Source organism: Leucoraja erinacea, chromosome 2 (genome assembly GCF_028641065.1).
Source record: "Leucoraja erinacea ecotype New England chromosome 2, Leri_hhj_1, whole genome shotgun sequence".
NCBI classification, from domain to species: domain Eukaryota; kingdom Metazoa; phylum Chordata; class Chondrichthyes; order Rajiformes; family Rajidae; genus Leucoraja; species Leucoraja erinaceus.
Window position 1 is genome coordinate 136,213,212 of NC_073378.1, and position 20,857 is coordinate 136,234,068.

Consider the following 20,857-nt stretch of genomic DNA (forward strand, 5'->3'; position numbering starts at 1 on the left):
ATGGCTGATCATCCCCAATGGTTCCTCCTCCTCCCTTTTTTCGTACCCCGTCTGTTTCCTCCCTTCTCCCCATATTCCCTGACTCCGCTATTTTTAAGAGCCCTATCTAGCTCTCTCTTGAAAGCATCCAGAGAACCTGCCTCCACCGCCCTCTGAGGCAGAGAATTCCGCAGACTCACCACTCTCTGTGAGAAAAAGTGTTTCCTCGTCTCCGTTCTAAATGGCTTACCCCTTATTCGTAAACTGTGGCCCCTGGTTCTGGACTCCCCCAACATTGCGAATGCGTTTCCTGCCTCTAGTGTGTCCAAGCCCTTAACAATCTTATATGTTTCAATGAGATGCCCTCTCATCCTTCTAAAGTGGCATCTACTTTATTCGATAAGAAACAACATGTGCACAGTTTCAATAAATTGATGAACCAAACTCCTCTTTAATTAAAAAGGCGTGCTTGATACCCCCAGATATCAGACTGGACTGGGAAACGTACAATGTGGAGTCGGACGACATGCAGCTGGTGGACCTGTTGGTGTTTTACGGGCAGGAATTTCCAGTGAAGGATGAAAGCGGGAATGAGACCAACTCCAGCGCCCTGCCCAGCGAGAGCGATCATGCCAGGAACTGGGACTCGATTTCCAACAGTGCAGAGAGCAGCTCTGTGGGCCTCCATACAGGATGTGTAAGATACAGAGTGTGGACTGGATGGGTGGATGTTGGGATTGGTGCCACGTGGGCTGAATGCACGTCTCCCAATTCACCCAGTGAGATATGTTGGGTAGGCTAGAGGACTTTATTCCTTGGAGCGCAGGAGTCTGAGGGGTGATCTTATAGAGGTGTATAAAATCATGAGGAGAATAGATAGGGTGAATGCACACAGCCATTTCCTCCAGGCTAGCAAAATCAAGAACTGGAGGGGATAGGTCTAAGGTGGAAGGAGAAAGAATTTATAGGAACCTGAGCCTGAACCTTTTCATATAGAACAATCTGCCAGAGGAGGTAGTTGAGGCAGGTACTATAACAACATTGAAATGACACTTGGACAGGTACATGGACAGGAAAGGTTGAGAGGCATATGGGTCAAACGTATTGTTAATGGCCTATGCACCCTGGAGGAGCAAAGGGCTGAAGAAGAAGAAGGGTCAAACGCAGGTAAACAGGACTAGCTTAGATGAGGCATCTCAGTTGGAACGCATGAGTTGTTTCTATGTTGTATGACTATGACTTGTAGGGAGAAGCATTGGTTTCCTTTTTTTAAAAATAATCATTCTGACTCATCTTTAGGACTTGGAAGAGGAGCCGGAGCTGGAGGAGGAAGAAAATATGATGTTGACGAGCGACCTAATTACTGTGGTGTTACAGGCTCATGAGGGCACTCAGGCTGATTATCCATATTGTGTGACTCCGCGGCAGATGGTGAGTGGCGATTGAAGCAATATCTTGGCGAGTAAGAATGGATGGAGCCTGTTGAAGATAACAGTGCAATGCATCAAGAAGAGATCAAACACAGTCGTATCAATAGACACAGAGTGCTGGGGTAACTCAGCAGGTCAGGCAGCATATCTGGAGAACATGGATAGCTGATGTTTCAGGTTGGCACCCTTCTTCAGACCCCATTCTAAAGAGGAGATCTGACCCGAAACGTCACCCATCCTTTTTCTCCAGAAATGCTGCCAGACCCGCTGAGAGTTTAGTTGAGGTTGGTTTAGTTTAGAAATACAGCACGGAAACAGGCCCTTTGGCCCACCAGATCCATGCCGACCAGCGATCCCCGCACGCTAACACTATCCTACACACGAGAGACAATTTACAATTTCACCAATTAGCCAACAAACTTGTACGTCCCTGGGATGTGGGAGGAAACTGGAGCACCCGGAGAAAGCCCATGGGGTCACGGGAAGAACGTACAAACTCCGTACAGGCAGCACCCGTAGTCAGGATCGAACCTGAATCTCTGGCGCTGTAAGGCAGCTACTCTACCGCTGTGCCACCCCTCCAGTTACTCCAGCACACTGTGTCTATCTGTGCTACATACCAGCATCTGCAGTTCCCTCCTACATTGTTGTAGTGATATCAATGTTGGGTTCCTGATTCTCTCCACTTCCCTCCTTCAGAAGTGCCCGTTTCAATCATAGAGGTAAATTGAAAATAAGAATAAGGGTCTTCAAGAGAAGGAAAGGATACAATTAATCAAGATTGTTGTAGAGGCACAAGAGATTGCAGATGCCCGAATCTGACACAACAAACAATTTCTGAACGAGTGTCTCGACCCGACACGTCACCCATTCCTTCTCTCCAGAGATGCCGCCTGTCCCGCTGAGTTACTACAGCATTTAGTGTCTACCTTCGTTTTGAAACATTGCTAATCCTTGAGTCTGAAGAAGGTTCCCGACCTGAAATGTCACATATCCATGTTCTCCAGAGATTCTGCCTGACTCATTGAGTTACTCCAGCACTTTGTGTATTTTTTGTGTAAACCAGTATCTGCAATTCCTTGTGTCTACATTTGTCTTTGCAACAAAAAATTTACTGGAGGAATTAAATGGGTCAGGCAGCATCCATGGATGGATAGGAACGTTGGCGGTTTGGGTCAAAACTGTTGACCATTCCTTTCCACCTACATATGCTACTCAACTGCTGGGTTCCTCCAATGGATTGTTTGGTGTTATAGGTTCTTAAATTATTCCGTAATCAAAGGTATCAAGGTATCAAAGGTATCAAAGGTATTTTATTGGTCACATTCACATACACCCAGGTGTAGTGAAGTGAAATGCTTTTTGCCATTTTGCAGCACACAAAAAAAGAATACAGACATAACACCAATGAGAGTCTTAAACATAAAGAACATCCCCCCACAATGGCTCCCACCATGAGGGAAGGCACAAAGTCCAGCCCCAGTCTGTGGTCCAGAACGCTCTGGAGCAGGTTTCATCAAGGATCTCTCTGTACTTTGCTCCGTTCATCTTTCCCTCGATCCTGACTAGTCTCCCAGTTCCTGCCGCTGAAAAACATCCCCACAGCACGATGCTGCCACCACCATGCTTCACCATAGGTACGGTATTGGCCTGGTGATGAGCGGTGTCTGGTTTCCTCCAGGCGTGACGCTTGGCTTTCAGGCCAAACAGTTCAAACTTGGTTTCATCAGACCAGAGAATCTTGTTTAGGTGCCTTTTGGCAAACTCCAAGCGGGCTGTCATGTGCCTTTTACTGAGGAGTGGCTTCCGTCTGGCCACTCTACCATAAAGGCCTGATTGGTGGAGTGCTACAGATATTGTTGTACTTCTGGAAGGTTCTCTCATCTCCACAGAGGAACTCTGGAACTATGTCAGAGTGACCATCAGGTTCTTGGTCACCTCCCTGATCAAGGCCCTTCTCCCCAATTGCTCAGTTTGGCCGGGCGGCCAGCTCTATGAAGAGTCCTGGTGGTTCAAAAATGTCTTCCATTTAAAAATGACGGAGGCCACTGTGCTCTTCAGGACATGCAATGCTGCAGAAATAGTTTTATACCCTTCCCCAGATCTGTGTCAAATCATGTCCAATCAATTTAATTGACCACTGGTGGACTCCAATCAAGTTGTAGAAACATCTCAAGGATAATCAATCGCTATTTTTATGGCAGTTTGCTGGATGGAACAGATGCAACCATGTAAAGTATTAATATGTAGTGACTCATTATCTGCAATCCAGAGTATTGGGTCTGGTGCATCCCATAGGTGGCCTGACTTAGTGTATGAAATCCTGCTACTATTAAGCCAAGTGACAAGGAGGGGCAGTGACGTGACTTTGTTGTGGGTCCCAGCACACATTGGTGTTCAAGGGAATGAAAAGGTGGATAAATTAGCAAAGGAGGCTGTAAAAAAAAGAAACATAGAGGTAAACTTACAACTATCCAAATCTGAAGGAAAACACATTGTGTGGAAGAAAATAAATCAGGAATGGCAACAATACTGGGAACAGGAGACAAAGGGGAGACACCTCTATTCGCTACAAAACAGAGTGGGCATTACAGCAAGAAGAGGGGGGAACAGGTAGTATTAACAAGATTGAGGATAGGGCACACTCACCTGAACAGCACATTAAAAATATTGGGAAAACACCCTACTGGGCTGTGTGAGGAATGCCATCAGCCAGAAACAGTTCAGCATGCCCTACATGCATGTAGGAGATATGAGACAGAAAGAGGATTTATGATCATTGAAATGAGGAAAATTGGATTGACAGAAATATCAGTAAAGAACATTCTAGAGTGTGGAGGGAAAGGAAAAGGAATAAAGTTGTTGTTTGATTTCTTGAGGGCCTCTGGGCTTATAAAAAGGATATAATGTAAAGTCATGAGTACTGTGGAATGAAGCCAGAAGGTGGCAGCAATGCAACATTGCGGATGCCGGCTGCCGTAAAACTCCAAGAAGAAGAAGGAGAAGAAGAAGATAATCAATGGAAACAGGATGAACCTAAGCTCAATTTTGAGTGTCATAGCAAACGGACTGAATACTTATGTAAATGTGATATTTCTGTTATTTCTTTTTAATTACTTTGCAAAAATGTCTAAGCTGTTTTTGCTTCTTTATTCTGGGGTATTCTGTGTAGATTGATGATAAAAAATAAGTATTTAATCCATTGTAAAATAAGGCTGTAACGTGACGAAATGTGGAAAAAGTGAAGGGGTCTGAATACTTTCTGAATGCACTGTATGTCTTATGAACTCTCACACACTTCACACTTTGTTTTGGTCCCCAGGTGGTCCCTGGTGGTGGATGTAGCATCATCAATGTCTCCTTCACCCCACTCGCTCTGAATGGAGAAGCAACAAACGTGGAGTGTGAGGGCTTTGCCTTGGGGTTTCTAAGTCTGGACAATAAGGTGACGTACCATCTCTATTAATATGTCTTTACCCCCTGGACTTTGTGGATACAGCGTGGAAACATGCCCTTTGGTCCACCGAGTCCGCACCGACCAACGCTCACCCTGCAAACTAACGCTATCTTTTCTCCGTACGTGACAATGAACTAAACTCAAACTGTCATACACACACTAGGGATAATTTGCAATTTTACCAAAGACAATTAACCTACGTCTTCGGAGTGTGGGAGGAAACGGAAGCACTCGGAGAAAACCCTCGAGGTCACGGGGAGAAGGTACAAACTCTGCGCATTCAGCACCCATAGTCGACATCGAACCTGAGCCTCTGGCGCTGTGAGGCCGCAACTCTTCCACTGCGCCACCGTGCCGACCAAATGTTTTTTACACTGTGGGTGGTGAGTGCCTGGAACACATTGTTGAAGGTGGTGGTCAAGCTCGAAATGATAGCGGCACTTAAAAAACTTGGATAGTCACATGGATATGGATTATGTGCAGGCTGTTAAGACTTGGCCTTGACATCATATACGGCACTGACATTGCAGGCTGAAAGGCTTGTTCCTTAGAGATGCATCATGTAGAAACATAGAAACATAGAAACTAGGTGCAGGAGTAGGCCATTCGGCCCTTCGAGCCTGCACCGCCATTCAATATGATCATGGCTGATCATCCAACTCAGTATCCCGTACCTGCCTTCTCTCCATACCCCCTGATTCCCTTAGCCACAAGGGCCACATCTAACTCCCTCTTAAATATAGCCAATGAACTGGCCTCAACTACCCTCTGTGGCAGAGAGTTCCAGAGATTCACCACTCTCTGTGTGAAAAAAGTTATTCTCATCTCGGTTTTAAAGGATTTTCCCCTTATCCTTAAGCTGTGACCCCTTGTCCTGGACTTCCCTAACATCGAGAACAATCTTCCTGCATCTAGCCTGTCCAACCCCTTAAGAATTTTGTAAGTTTCTATAAGATCCCCTCTCAATCTCCTAAATTCTAGAGAGTATAAACCAAGTCTATCCAGTCTTCTTCATAAGACAGTCCTGACATCCCAGGAATCAGTCTGGTGAACCGTCTCTGCACTCCCTCTATGGCAATAATGTCCTTCCTCAGATTTGGAGACCAAAACTGTACGCAATACTCCAGGTGTGGTCTCACCTAGACCCTGTACAACTGCAGTAGAACCTCCCTGCTTCTATACTCAAATCCTTTTGCAATGAAAGCTAACATACCATTCGCTTTCTTTACTGCCTGCTGCACCTGCATGCCTACCTTCAATGACTGGTGTACCATGACACCCAGGTCTCGCTGCATCTCCCCCTTTCCCAATCGGCCACCATTTAGATAATAGTCTGCTTTCCCGTTTTTGCCACCAAAACACGACCTTTGGCCCACCCAGTCCATGTTGACCATCAATCACCCATTCTTACTAGATCTATGCTATCCCACTTTTGCATACACTGCCTGCACACTAGGGGCAATTTACAGACGGCCAATTAACCTACAAACCCGCACCTCTTTAATTTCTTTAGTCAGAGGGTGGAGAATCTGTGGGATTATTTGCCACAGAAGGCTGTCGAGGACGGCAGTGGATATATTTAAGGCAGAGATAGATTTTTGATTAGTACGGGTATCGGAGGTTATGGGGAGAAGGCAAGAGAATGGGATTAGGAGGGAGAGATAGATCAGCCACGATTGAATGGCAGAGTAGACTTGATGGTAGGCCTAATTCTACTCCTATCACTTATGATCTTATGATGCTCTTTGGGACGTCACAGGGAGAACATGCAAACTCCACACAGCCAACACCCGTGATCAGGATTGAACCTGGGTCTCTGGTGGTGTAAGGCAACAACTCTACTGCTGCGCCACCGTGCTGACCTAAAGTTAGTTTCTTTTCAATTCAATGCGGCAGAGTTCCTTAAACTATGTAGGAAGGAACTGCAGATGCTGGTTTAAACCGAAGAAGATACATTTTAATCTACAATTTGAGAAGGAGAATGGTAAATCGGAGGTGGCAGTATTACAGTTGAACAAAGGGGACTATGGATCCATGAGGGAGGAGCTGGCCAAGGTTGAGTGGAAAGATACACTAGCAGGGATGACAGTGGAACAACAATGGCAGGTATTTCTGGGAATAATACAGAAGATGCAGGATCGGTTCATTCCTAGGAGGAAGAAAGATTCCAAAGGGAGTAAGGGGCGACCGTGGCTGACGAGGGACGTCAGGGACAGTATAAAAATAAAAGACAAGAAGTACAACATAGCAAAGATGAGCAGGAAACCAAAGGATTAGGTAACGTTTAAAGAGCAACAGAAGATAACTAAAAAGGCAAAAGATGAGGTACGATGAGCTAGCCAAGAATATAAAGGAGGATAGTAAAAGCTTCTTTAGGTATGTGAAGAGGAAAAAATTAGTTAAGACCAAAGTTGGACTATTGAAGACTGAAAAGGGTGAATTTATTATGGGGAACAAGGAAATGGCAGCTGAGTTGAATAGGTACTTTGGATCCGTCTTCACTAAGGAAGATACAAACAATCTTCCTGATGTACTAGTGGCCAGAGGATCTGGGGTGACGGAGGAACTGAAGGAAATCCACATTTTGCAGGAAATGGTGTTGGGTAGGCTGATGGGACTGAAGGCTGATAAATCCCCAAGGCCTGATGGTCTGCATCCCAGGGTACTTAAGGAAGTGGCTCTAGAAATTGTGGATGCATTGATGATCATTTTCCAATGTTCTATAGATTCAGGATCAGTTCCTGTGGATTGGAGGGTAGCTAATGTTATCCCACTTTTTAAGAAAAGCGGGAGAGAGAAAACAAGGAATTATAGCCTGGCATCGGTGATGGGGAAGATGCTGGTATCAATCATAAAAGATTAAATAGCCGCACATTTGGATAGCAGTAACAGGTCCGAGTCAGCATGGATTTACAAAGGGGAAATCATGCTTGACTAATCTTTTGGATTTTTTTGAGGATGTAACTAGGAAAATGGACAAGGGAGAGCCAGTGGATGTAGTGTACCTGGACTTTCAGAAAGCATTTGATAAGGTCCCACACAGGAGATTAGTGGGCAAAATTAGGGCACATGGTATTGGGGGTAGAGTGCTGACATGGATAGAGAATTGGTTGGCAGACAGGAAACAAAGAGTAGGGATTAACGGGTCCCATTCAGAATGGCAGACAGACTCGTGGGGTACCGCAAGGCTCGGTGCTGGGACTGCAACTATTTACAATATATATTAATGATTTAAATGAAGAGATTACAAATAACATTAGCAAATTTGCTGATGACACAAAACTGGGTGGCTGTGTGAAACTGTGAAGAGGATGCTATGAGGATGCAGGGTGACTTGGACAGGTTGGGTGAGTGGGCAGATACATGGCAGACACAGTTTAATGTGGATAAATGTGAGGTTATCCATGTTGGTAGCAAAAACAGGAAGGCAAATTATTATCTAAATGGTGTCAAGTTGGGAAAAGGGGAAGTACAACGGGAGCTGGGGGACCTTGTTCATCAGTCAATTAAAGTAAGCATGCAGGCACAGCAGGCAGTGAAGAAAGCGAATGGCATGTTGGCCTTCATAACAAGAGGAGTTTTTTGGAATTTGGGAATTTGGAATATTTTGGAGGACCAAGAAACCAAGAACCAATATAGGAGCAAACAGGTCCTTCTGCAGTTGTACAGGGCCCTAGTGAGACCACACTTGGAGTATTGTGTGCAGTTTTGGTCTCCGCGTTTGAGGAAGTACATTCTTGCTATTGAGGGACTGCAGCGTAGGTTCACAAGGTTAATTCCCGAGAATGGCGGGGCTGTCATATGCTGAGAGAATGGAGCGGCTGGGCTCATTTAGAAGGATGAGAGGATATCTTATTGAAACATTTATGATTATTAAGGGGTTGGACACACTAGAGGCAGGAAACATGTTCCTGATGTTGGGGGAGTCCAGAACTGGGGGCCACAGTTTAAGAATAAGGGGTAAGTCATTTATAGTGGCTTGCAAAAGTATTCATACCCCTTGAACTTTTCCACATTTGTCACGTTGCAACCACAAACATAAATGTATTTTATTGGGATTTTATGTGATAGACCAACACAAAGTGGCGCATAATTGTGAAGTGGAAGGAAAATGATACATGGTTTTCAAATTTTTTTACAAATAAAAAACTGAAAAGTGTGGCATGCAAAAGTATTCAGCCCCATTTACTCTGATACCCCTATATAAAATCCAGTGCAACCAATTGCCTTCATAAGTCACCTAATTAAATAGAGTCCACTTGTGTGTAATCTAATCTCAGTCTAAATACAGCTGTTCTGTGAAGGCCTCAGGGGTTTGTTAGAGAACATTAGTGAACAAACAGCATCATGAAGCCCAAGGAACACACCAGACAGGTCAGGGATAAAGTTGTGGAGAAGTTTAAAGCAGGGTTAGGTTATAAAAAAATATCCCAAGCTTTGAACATCTCACGGAGCACTGTTCAATCCATCATCTGAAAATGGAAAGAGTATAGCACAACTGCAAACCTATCAAGACATGGCCGTCCACCTAAACTGACAGGCCGGGCAAGGTTTTTTTACTCAGAGAAGCATGCCAAGAGAGCTGTTTGTAACTCTGGAGGAGCTGCAGAGATCCACAGCTCAGTGGGAGAATCTGTCCACAGGACAACTATTAGTCGTGCAAACTCCACCATCGGGCCTTTATGAAGAGTGGCAAGAAGAAAGCCATTGTTGAAAAAAAGCCATAAAAGTCCCGTTTGCAGTTTCCCACAAGCCATGTGGGGGACACAGCAAACTGTGGAGGAAGGTGCTCTGGTCAGATGAGACCAAAAATGAAGTTTTGGCCTAAATACAAAACACTATGTATGGCGGTCCAAAACTAACACTGGGCACATCACCCTGATCAAGACACCAAGAGGCCCACTGTGAAATGGAGATGGTGGCAGCATCCATGCTGTGGGGATGCTTTCCACAGGACAGGGATTAGTCGTGCAGCTGGTCAGGGTTTTATGGGAAGATGGATGGAGCCAAATACAAAAAAATCCCATAAGAAAACCGTTTAGAGTTTGCAAAAGACTTGGGACTGGGGGAGGTTCACCCATTGGAGCAAGGACAACGATCCTAAACATACAGCCAGAGCTACAATGGAATGGTTTAGATCAAAGCATATTCATGTGTTAGAATGGCCCAGTCAAAGTCCAGACCTAAATCCAATTGAGAATCTCTGGCAAGACTTGAAAATTGCTGTTCACAGACGACCTCCATCCAATCTGACTGAGCTTGAGCTATTTTGCAAAGAAGAATGGGCAAAAATTTCAGTCTCTAGATGTGCAAAGCTGGTAGAGACATACCCCAAAAGACTTGCAGCTATAATTGCAGCGAAAGGTGGTTCTACAAAGTATTGACTCAGGGGGGCTGAATACTTTTGCACGCCATACTTTTCAATTTTTTATTTGTAAAAAACTTTGAAAACCATGTATCATTTTCCTTCCACTTCACAATTATGCGCCACTTTGTGTTGGTCTATCACATAAAATCCCAATAAAATACATTTACGTTTGTGGTTGTAACGTGACAAAATGTGGAAAAGTTCAAGGGGTATGAATACTTTTGCAAGCCACTGTAGAACAGAGATGAGGAAACACTTTTGAACACAGAGTTGTGAGTCTGTGGAATTCTCTGCCTCAGAGGGCGGTGGAGTCCGGTTCTCTGGATGCTTTCAAGAGAGAGCTAGATAGGGCTCTTAAAAATAGCGGAGTCAGGGGATATGGGGAGAAGGCAGGAACGGGGTACTGATTGTGGATGATCTGCCATGATCACATTAAATGACGGTGCTGGCTCGAAGGGCCGAATGGCCTACTCCTGCACCTATTGTCTCTAGACACAAAAAGCTGGAGTAACTTAGCGGGGCAGGCAGCATCTCTGGAGAGAAGGAATGGGTGACGGTTCGGGTCGAGACCCTTCTTCAGACTGATGTCTATTCAGTTTTTAACTTTTGGCCCACAGAAATACAGCAGGGACTTACACAATGCAGAGGCTGGGGTAAGGTGATACAAATCTGCTGTACCTCCCTTCCCAGACCAGGTTAGGTTAAAATTGGAGTCTGCAAATCCTTAATTATACACAAATTAGTAATCAATTAAAAGTGCACAGTGGAAGCCTGGACAGTATTATTAACTGATCTGTAAAATTCTGACGTGTTCTTTGGAAAGAGACCATTTGACTTGCTTGGTGGAAAGCCAATAGTTTAATGATTCACTGATACTTTATTGTCACATGCACCTAAGTACAGTGAAATTCCTTTATGGCATGCAGTCTAGTGAACATTTTACTGTATATAGGCACATTCACATTAAGTACCAAGAGTGTAGGAATAGTAGATTACATTGAAACAGCACAGAAAGAGTCACAATGTTTCCGGCACCAACTTATACCCATCAAGTTGAAAGTTGTTCAAAATGTAGTCGTAACTTGGCCACAAAGACCCGTTGCCCCGGTGATGGCACTGAGTGGGAGTTGCAGGGGTCAGGATGGCCAGGCGATGTTGTCGGCGTTCTTCACCACTGCTCCGCCACTCCGTGCCACTGCAGGCCGTATTCGATCCACGTGCCTGGCCACTTGGAGCGGTGCCCGATCTACTTGAGCCCCAGGCTGCCTCCAGCGGCACCCGATCTAATGCAGCCCTAACAGAGCACCCAGAGGAAACCCATGTGGTCACAGGGGGAAGATGCAAACTCCACACAGCCCACACCCGAGGTCAGGATTGAACTCTGATCTCTGAGGCTACAAGGCCGCAGCTGTCCCCGTGCTGTACTTTTCCTGTGCTGTACTGTTTGAAGATTAACAGACAACTGAATTTCTGCTCTGCCTATACACGAGTCCTTATGTTTAACATGAAAGTACCATTTCTTGTCCACGATGGGTGGGGGCCACCAAAAATGATCTCTAACAAGGTAGGTATTTTGTATAATTCCACCGCAGCGTAATTCCTGGGCCGCATCAGTGGAAAGAACAGAGTACAACCCCAAGGTCATGTGGTTGGAAAGTATCCATGAGGAAGAAAGTATCCAAAGAATGTTCGGTGGGAATGTGGTAAATAGAATTCTGCCCAGGATGGCTTGAGATCATGTGCTTCGGGAGGGCAAACTGTGTCAAACAAACAGTGGTGTTGAGGAGCAAAGGGACCTTGGAATGCTGGTTAGCAAGATGTAGTTAAGCAGGCCTATTAGCTGGGGTGCTGAATGCCAGAACACAGAGAAATCAATGCTGGCACTGGATAAGGCACCAATTAGGCCACCACTCGAGTACTGCTTTCAGTACTTTTTAAGTTTAGTTTAGTTTAGAGAAATACAGTGCCATAATAGGCCCTTCAGCCCACTGAATTTGTGCTGACCAGCGATCCCCGCATACTATCGCTACCCTACACACACTGGGGACAATTTACAATGACACCAAGCCAATTAGCCTATAAACCTATGTGGGAGGAAACTGGAGAAAACCCATGCAAGTCAAGGGGAGAATGTACAAACACCGTACAGACAGCACCCGTGGCTAGGATTGAACCTGGATGTCTGGCGTATTGAGTCAGCAGCTCTACCGCTGCACTACCTTCTGGCCTTGTGCGCATCCCTAGATTTCATTGTCACAGTATCCACATAATGCTACGATCTGGAAATCTCTTCCTGGACCATCCTTCCTTTCCTTAAAACACAGTTGAAATTCTGCTTCCTTGACCAAGTTCCTTCAGAATATCTCCTGGTGATTTTGGTGCCACGTAGTACATACCCCTGTAAAGCAGCTTTGCTCTCTGCATCGTGCTCCCCATATAAAACTTCTTGCTGTTTTCACAGGTTGCGGTTGGGGAACCTGGGAAGGTAAGCAGAAACCAAGGATACAATACAGAGCCTCTACGGTTAGACTTTTCTGGAGATGTACAAGCTGCCATGTGAGTACTACATTCTGGCTTTTCCCAGCTTCTTTTGTTGTCTCTTTGTTAACCTTTAGTTTAGTTTAGTTTAGTTTGAGATACAGCATGGCAACAAGCCTTTTCGGCCCACCGTGTCCACGCTGACAAGGATCAGACATACACGAGTTCTGTCCAGCACACTAGGGACGCCAATTAACCTAGAAACTCGCACGTCTTTGGAGTGTGGGAGGAACCATAGATCTGAGAAAACCCACATGGTCACGGAGAGAATGTACAAACTCCGCACAGACAGCACCCATAGTCAGGATCGAACCCGAGTCTCTGGCGCCGTGAGGCAGCGACTCATCGGTTGCGCCACCCTTCCGATCTATAAAACAATTTCAGACAAAGATCTGAAGTATATTTCATCTGTGTGGTACTGAGATCAATACATTCGATCCAGGCTAAGAATCTCCTCAGTCTGAGTGGTACCTTTGGCCAAAAAAAACTTAATGACTGTGGTAGTCTTTCCCCACTTTAGAAGCTGCTCTTTTCCAATGGGGTTCAGTAATGACCTTGGTCACAGTGGTGAGCCACATTCACAAACAGTGTGCTGGAGTTAGGGAGACAAGGTGGGGCAATGGTAGAGTTGCTGCCTTACAGCACCAGAGATCCAGGTTCCATCCTGACTATGGGTGCAGTCTGTATGGAGTTTGTACATTCTCCCTGTGACCACGTGAGTGTTCTCTCAATGATTGGATGGCAACACAGTGTTACTGGGGTAGAGTTGTTGCCTCACAGCACCAGTGACCCAGGTTCGATCCTGACCTCGGGTGCTGTCTGTGTACGTTCTCCCTGTGACCGAGTGGGTTTTCTCTGGGTACTTCGGTTTCCTCCCACACTCCAAAGACGTGCAGGTGTGTAGGTTAATTGGCTTGGTGAATTGTAACAAAGGAAATAGGCAACGTTTCGGGCCGAAACGTGTACATATCTCCAAGTTTGCGGATGACACTAAGCTGGGGGGCAGTGTTAGCTGTGAGGGGGATGCTAGGAGACTGCAGGGTGACTTGGATAGGCTGGGTGAGTGGGCAAATGTTTGGCAGATGCAGTATAAGTGGATAAATGTGAGGTTATCCATTTTGGTGGCAAAAAAAACAGGAAAGCAGACTATTATCTAAATGGTGGCCGATTGGGAAAGGGGGAGATGCAGCGAGACCTGGGTGTCATGGTACACCAGTCATTGAAGGTAGGCATGCACGTGCAGCAGGCAGTAAAGAAAGCGAATGGTATGTTAGCTTTCATTGCAAAAGGATTTGAGTATAGGAGCAGAGAGGTTCTCCTGCAGTTGTACAGGGTCTTGGTGAGACCACACCTGGAGTATTGCGTACAGTTTTGGTCTCGAAATCTGAGGAAGGACATTATTGCCATAGAGGGAGTGCAGAGACGGTTCACCAGACTGATTCCTGGGATGTCAGGACTGTCTTATGAAGAAAGACTGGATAGACTTGGTTTATACTCTCTAGAATTTAGAAGATTGAGAGGGGATCTTATAGAAACTTACAAAATTCTTAAGGGGTTGGACAGGCTAGATGCAGGAAGATTGTTCCCGATGTTAGGGAAGTCCAGGACAAGGGGTCACAGCTTAAGGATAAAGGGGAAATCCTTTAAAACCGAGATGAGAAGAACTTTTTTCACACAGAGAGTGGTGAATCTCTGGAACTCTCTGCCACAGAGGGTAGTTGAGGCCAGTTCATTGGCTATATTTAAGAGGGAGTTAGATGTGGCCCTTGTGGCTAAGGGGATCAGGGGGTATGGAGAGAAGGCAGGTACGGGGACACTGAGTTGGATGATCAGCCATGATCATATTGAATGGCGGTGCAGGCTCGAAGGGCCGAATGGCCTACTCCTGCACCTAATTTCTATGTTTCTATGTATGTACGTCTGAAGAAGGGTTTTGGGCCGAAACGTTGCCTATTTCCTTCATTCCATAGATGCTGCTGCACCCGCTAAGTTTCTCCAGCATTTTTGTGTACCTGCTGAGTCTGTACATCCTTTAGTGTATAGAACTTCAAACAGTGCAGCGGCTTTGTGTGATATACAGGAGATAAATGAGGACTGAGAGGTGAGAGACAGAAACCTCCTGAAATGAGAAATTGTTGGAGAAAACAAGAGGACAATGATCACTTCAAAGGTACACAAAAGTGTTGGAGAAACTCAGCGGGTGAGGCAGCATCTATGGAGTGAAGGAAATAGGCAATGTTTCGGGCCGAAACCCTTCTTCAGACATACACATACACGTTTCGTACATGTACACTTTTCGGCCCGAAACGTTGCCTATTTCCTTTGCTCCAAAGATGCTGCCTCACCCGCTGAGTTTCTCCAGCACTTTTATCTACCATTGATTTTCCAGCATCTGCAGTTCCTTCTTGACCGATGATCACTTCAAGATTAGACTTTAGAGATATAGGGCGGAAACAGGCCCTTAGACCAACCAAGTCCACGCCCAACCAGCGACCACCCCGTACACGAGCACTCTCCTACACACTAGGGACAATTTACAATTTAAACTAACCCAATTTACCTACAAACCTGTACATCTTTGGAATATGGGAGGAATCCGGAGCACCGCAAACCCGTGCGGTCTCAGGGCAAACGTACAAACTCCGTACAGACAATGGCCATAGTCAGGATGGAACCCGGGCCTCTGGCACTGTACCGCTGCGATGCAGTGCCGCCCCCTTGTGGTGTTCATGAACTTTCTGTGTCCAGGTTAACAGTGGAGATGGACGATGATGATGAAGACCAGCTCACGTTTTACGCGGCTGCAAGTGATTTGATCCCAGACGGCTTGGATGGCAAGGTGAGTAAATGTCCGACAAACGTTACCATTTTGGGGAACAAATGGAAACGACGAACTGCGGATACTGGTTAATACACAAAGTGCTGGAGTAACTGGGTCAGGCAGTATCGCTGGAGAACATGCATAGGTGACCTTTCGGGTCGAGCTTAGGTCAAGAGAATTTGGGTTAAGCCTCCTCTTATATATTGTATATATTCTACCCTCACATCTCTTAGAGGCAATGATTCATTATTGGTGTCCTACTCGGGGTTTAATCATCAATTTAATATCATTGATATTGCACCTTGGAGACTCGAAGGTATACAGTTAATAGCAAGATCCTTAACAGCACTGATGTACACGTATTAAGAGGCCCAAGTTTATAGCTCTTTGATAATAGTAACACAAGTAGATAAAGAGGGCGTATGGAATGCTAACCTTCAGTCAGGACATTGAGTATAGGATAGACAAAAAAACTGGAGTAACTCAGCGGGTCAGACAGCAGATAGACACAAAAAGTTGGGGAAACTCAGCAGGACAGGCGACATTTCTGGAGAGAAGGAATGGGTGATGATTTGGGCCATAAGTTAAGTGATGAGGCTATGAGTTCATTCCGAGGCTATGACCTCTGGTTCTAGACTATCCCACTAGTGGACACATCCTCTCCACATTTATCCTCTCCCACAGTCTTATTCGGTAAGTTTCAATGAGGTCCCCCCCCTTGTTCTTCCAAATTCCAGAGAGTACAGGCCCAGTGCCATCAAACGCTCATCATACATTAACCCACTCATTCCCGGGGTCATTCTCGTAAACCTCCTCTGGACTCATTCCAGCATCAGCATATCCTTCCTCAGATATGGGGCCCATAACTGCTCTCAATACTTCAAATGCGGTCTGACCAGCGCCTTATAGAACCTCAGCGTTACATCTTGACCTACCTTTCTCCAGAGATGCAGCCTGACCCACTGAGTTTCTCCAGCTTTTTGTGTTCATCTTCAGTGTACACCAGTATCCTACACATTTAGTAAGAAGAGACAATTAGCAGGAGTCGGGTAATCTTGATGTAGCTTTATAAAATTTTGGTTATGCAATATTTGGAGTATTGTGTGCAGTTCTGGTCACCCCATTACAGGAAAGATGTGGAGGCAGGCAGGGGAAACAGGGGAAAGGTACCATCAAGGTAAGCAGGGGAAAGGTTAAGGACATGCGCTGGGTAGAGGCATGCGAAGGGAGACGAGGCAGCCTACAGAGAGGAAGTCCTGAAGTTGACAACCTGGTGCTCAGAAAACAATCTGGCTCTGAACACCAGGAAAACAAAAGAGCTCATTGTCGACTTCAGGAGGCACAGCACCGACTTAGCCCCCCTATACATCAACGGCGAGTGTGTGGAGAGGGTCAACACCTTCCGGTTTCTCGGCGTCCATATCGCTGCTGATATCTCCTGGACGGACAACACGACAGCGGTCATCAAGAAGGCTCAGCAGCGGCTGCACTTCCTGAGGGTCCTCAGGAAGCACAACCTGGACTCTAACCTGCTGCTGACCTTCTACCGCTCGTCCATCGAGAGCCTGCTGACATACTGCATTACAGCATGGTATGGCAGCTGCACCATGGCAGACAGGGAGAGGCTTCAGAGGGTAACCAGGACAGCGCAGAGGATCATTGGCTGCCCTCTCCCCTCCCTGATGGACATCTACACCTCCCGCTGCCTTAGCAGGGCAAAGAAGATCATCAAAGACAGCTCCCGTCCTGCGTTTGGACTGTTCGACCTGCTGCCCTCTGGAAGGCGCTATAGGTGCATCAAATCCAGGACAAACAGACTCGGGAATAGTTGCTTTCCGAGAATTATATCTACTATAAATTCAAATTCACACATGCACTGACTACACCGCCCAACACGGACTTCCATCTGTATATATGTATGTAGCGCCGCAGAATTTGTGCACCTATTCCCCCCCCCCATCTCTCCCTTCTGTTTTTTTTTTTTTTCTGTTTCTTGTTTTTTGTGCTAAATTGTATGTATGCACTGAGTACGAGCAGCTTTCAGTTTCACTGTACATGTATAGTGACAATAAATGGCATATCTATATCTATATCTAGAGAATGGTGGGGGCCTGGAATGTGCTGCCAGGGTCAGTGGTAGAAGCAGCTAAAATAGTAAGATTAAACAAGAACTTACCAGTTTGAAGTTTGATCTTTATTTTATGAGGAGTTACGTCGAGGGATTACGTGAAGACCCCGCCAGCACGCATGCACGACATAAGTGAAATAAACACAGTAAGATAAGAGGAACTAGAATACCAGTTGACCTTTATGATAGAGGGTGGGCGTGGAGGGCACGTAATCTCTCGACGTAACTCCTCATAAAATAAAGAGCAAACTTCAAACTGGTAAGTTCTCGATTAATCTTACTATTTTACTTCGGAGTCACGTGAGTGACTACGTGAAGATTTTAAAGATCTGTGATTTCATGCCGTGGATCGAGTCCATGCTTCACTCTCTGCCGTAGTCGTCCAAGGGAGGAAGTATGTTATCGTATTCAAACATGAATCAGAAATTCAAACAATAACAATTAATTTTAACAAAATAATAATGATCCCTTGGGATAAATCATATTACAGAGTTTTAAATTGTTTCTGCAAACACTGCAGGTTTGGTGATCGGGTTGTTATAAAAGAGTTGTAAGGTCTTCTCTCTAGACCATCCTGCTGTAGCCAGGATATGGTCCATAGGCACTTCCATTTCTCTAGCTGCCGATGTTGCTGCAGCCCTGGTGGAATGAGATTTAAAAATGTCAGTATCCACCCCAGCAGCTCCCAAAACCTGTCTGAGCCATCTAGAGATGGTCTGCACTGATACCCTGCTATGAGGCTGTTTATAGCTGATCCATAGTGCCAATTCACTGCCTCTTATGGTTTTAGTGGACTCTAAATATAGCAGAAGGTGTGTCATAACACACAGTCGGGTATCTGATGAGTATGCCCGGAATTCCAAATTAAGTCCTGATGATCCTGGTCTGTTTTGCTTTACCAACTCCAAGATCTGAAAATGTATCTTGTTAGTTGATACTGTCATGTTATCCAGCCTCGGTTTATGTAGGAACTGGACCCTTTGAGCTGAGACCAGTGCCATCAGCATGACTGTTTTTAGAGTCAGCTTCTCCAGGGACAGGGACATTGCTGGTGACCAACTCCTGAGCAATGTTAGAACAACACTAACATCCCATTTATGGAAATACCTCGCTCTAGGAGGGTTTGTGTTGTATATACCCCTCATGAGTTTAGTAACTAGAGGGTGAGATCCCATGGAATGCTGTCCTGGTCCCTACCACAAGCATGTTGACAGGGCACTCAGGGCTGATAGCGCAATTTATAGTGCTGTGGCTCAGTCCTTCATCGAAATGAAGGCTGGCCAGGAATTCTAGGACATTGGTAACTGTAGCTGTGTTATACGCTATACCAGTCCTTGTGCAATACAACTCCCATTTCCTTATACACGAGAGGTATTGCTTCTTCGTTGATTCTCGGTAGGCCGCCGTGATCATGTTCATAGTTCTGTCTGTCAGCCCCAGATCCAAATTCTGCAAATCAACAGATTGATCCTGTCATGGCATGGGTGACTCTCGCCCAATCGATCTGGTCGTTTAGCGATGGACATACATGGTTCCGAGACCATGTCGAGGACCACAGGGAACCATGGCTGAGTAGGCCAATCGGGTACTACCAAAATACCTGACGCAGAGTCCAATTGTATTTTGTGTAGAACCCGACTGATGAGGCAGAAGGGGGGAAAAGCATAGAAAAACAATTACCCCAGTCCAGCGAGAAAGCATCCATCGCTGCTGCCCCAGGGTCTGGTTCCCAAGCGACATAAGTTGGCAACTGGTAATTGAGTCTAGATGCAAATAGATCGATATCTGGTTCCATATCGCATTACAATATCAGCAAATAATTTGTGGTCCAACATCCATTCAGTGTTGTCATTACAATTTTCGTGACCTGGTGTCTGCCACTGTATTGAGTTTACCTAGTAGGTAAGTCGCTGGTAGCTAAATATGTCTGTTGACACACCATTGCTAGATTGTATTAGCCAGATTGTCACATGATATCGATTTTATTCCACCCATATGATTAATATATGCCACCACTGTGGTATTATCAATTTGTAGGTGGACATGCAGATGGTGCATTGTTGAGCAATATGCTATTAGCCCATAAAACGCACCCAACATCTCTAAATAATAAGAAGGGTTTCGGCCCGAAACGTTGCCTATTTCCTTCGCTCCATAGATGCTGCTGCACCCGCTGAGTTTCTCCAGCTTTTCTGTGTAACCTTCGATTCTCCAGCATCTGCAGTTCCCTCTTTAACATCTCTAAATAATTTATACCCAGTGTTTGTAGTAACGATGATTCCTGTATATTCCATCTACCACCAGTGCTGGATATGGTATTAGTAGCTCCCCAGCCGTGAGCGCTGGCATCAGTTTGTAATATGAATGATGGGTTACTAATAATGATGGGGCTGGAACTATGCCAAATATTTTGCTTCCACCATTGTAACTCCAAAATTGCTTTGGCTGGTAATTGCATTGGTCGGTCAAAATGACCTGCATGTTGTTTTAGTGCTTGCACCATTGCCCTTTGTAAATTTTGATAATGCAAAGGTCCAAACTGTGTAGCTGGAAATGCTGCTACAAGTTTCCCAATTACTCTTGCTACCTGTCAAATGGTTGGTTGACTCATGACAACCAGGTTGTTACAGGCTTCCATGAAGTCTGCTGCTTTATTCTTTGGCAATGTTACAGATATGGATAGTCAATTGTGAACCCCAGTTAGTCCATAGTTGTGGATGGCGTCAACTTAGATTTATCTGGATGGATGATGAACCCCACTTTTTCAAACAAAACTTTGGTAGCTAAGACAGCTGATTTAGCTAGTTTCCCCCACAATTAATATATCATCAAGATATGCCATGATAATATGTTTTTGTTTCCTGAGTAGTGCCAAGGCAGGTTTTAATATCTTGGTAAATAGTCTTGGGGCTGATGTTAACTCATTAGGCAACGCTTTATACTGCCATAGTTGCCCCATCCAGTTAAATGTTAGGTATCGACGATGATCCTTTTGTATAGAAACCGAATAGTATGCATCTTTTAGATCGATGCATGCCATGAAGTAACCTTCGGAAACTAATTGCTTGGCAGTAACAAATGTTTCCATTTTGAAATGAATATACTTTACAAAAGTATTCAGTTTTGTCAATTCAAT

At 45.2% G+C, this 20,857-nt stretch overlaps 1 protein-coding gene across 1 annotated transcript in view; it reads left to right on the forward strand.

The window, feature by feature from the left end:
• dlec1 (DLEC1 cilia and flagella associated protein) overlaps positions 1 to 20,857 on the forward strand; it is a 149,512-nt gene that overhangs the window by 111,591 nt on the left and 17,064 nt on the right. Inside the window, exons 30-34 of the mRNA XM_055650137.1 lie at positions 462 to 676; positions 1,279 to 1,410; positions 4,732 to 4,854; positions 12,696 to 12,790; positions 15,521 to 15,611. Of these exons, the coding sequence (XP_055506112.1) occupies positions 462 to 676; positions 1,279 to 1,410; positions 4,732 to 4,854; positions 12,696 to 12,790; positions 15,521 to 15,611 (656 nt within the window). The remainder of the gene's footprint in view (positions 1 to 461; positions 677 to 1,278; positions 1,411 to 4,731; positions 4,855 to 12,695; positions 12,791 to 15,520; positions 15,612 to 20,857) is intronic.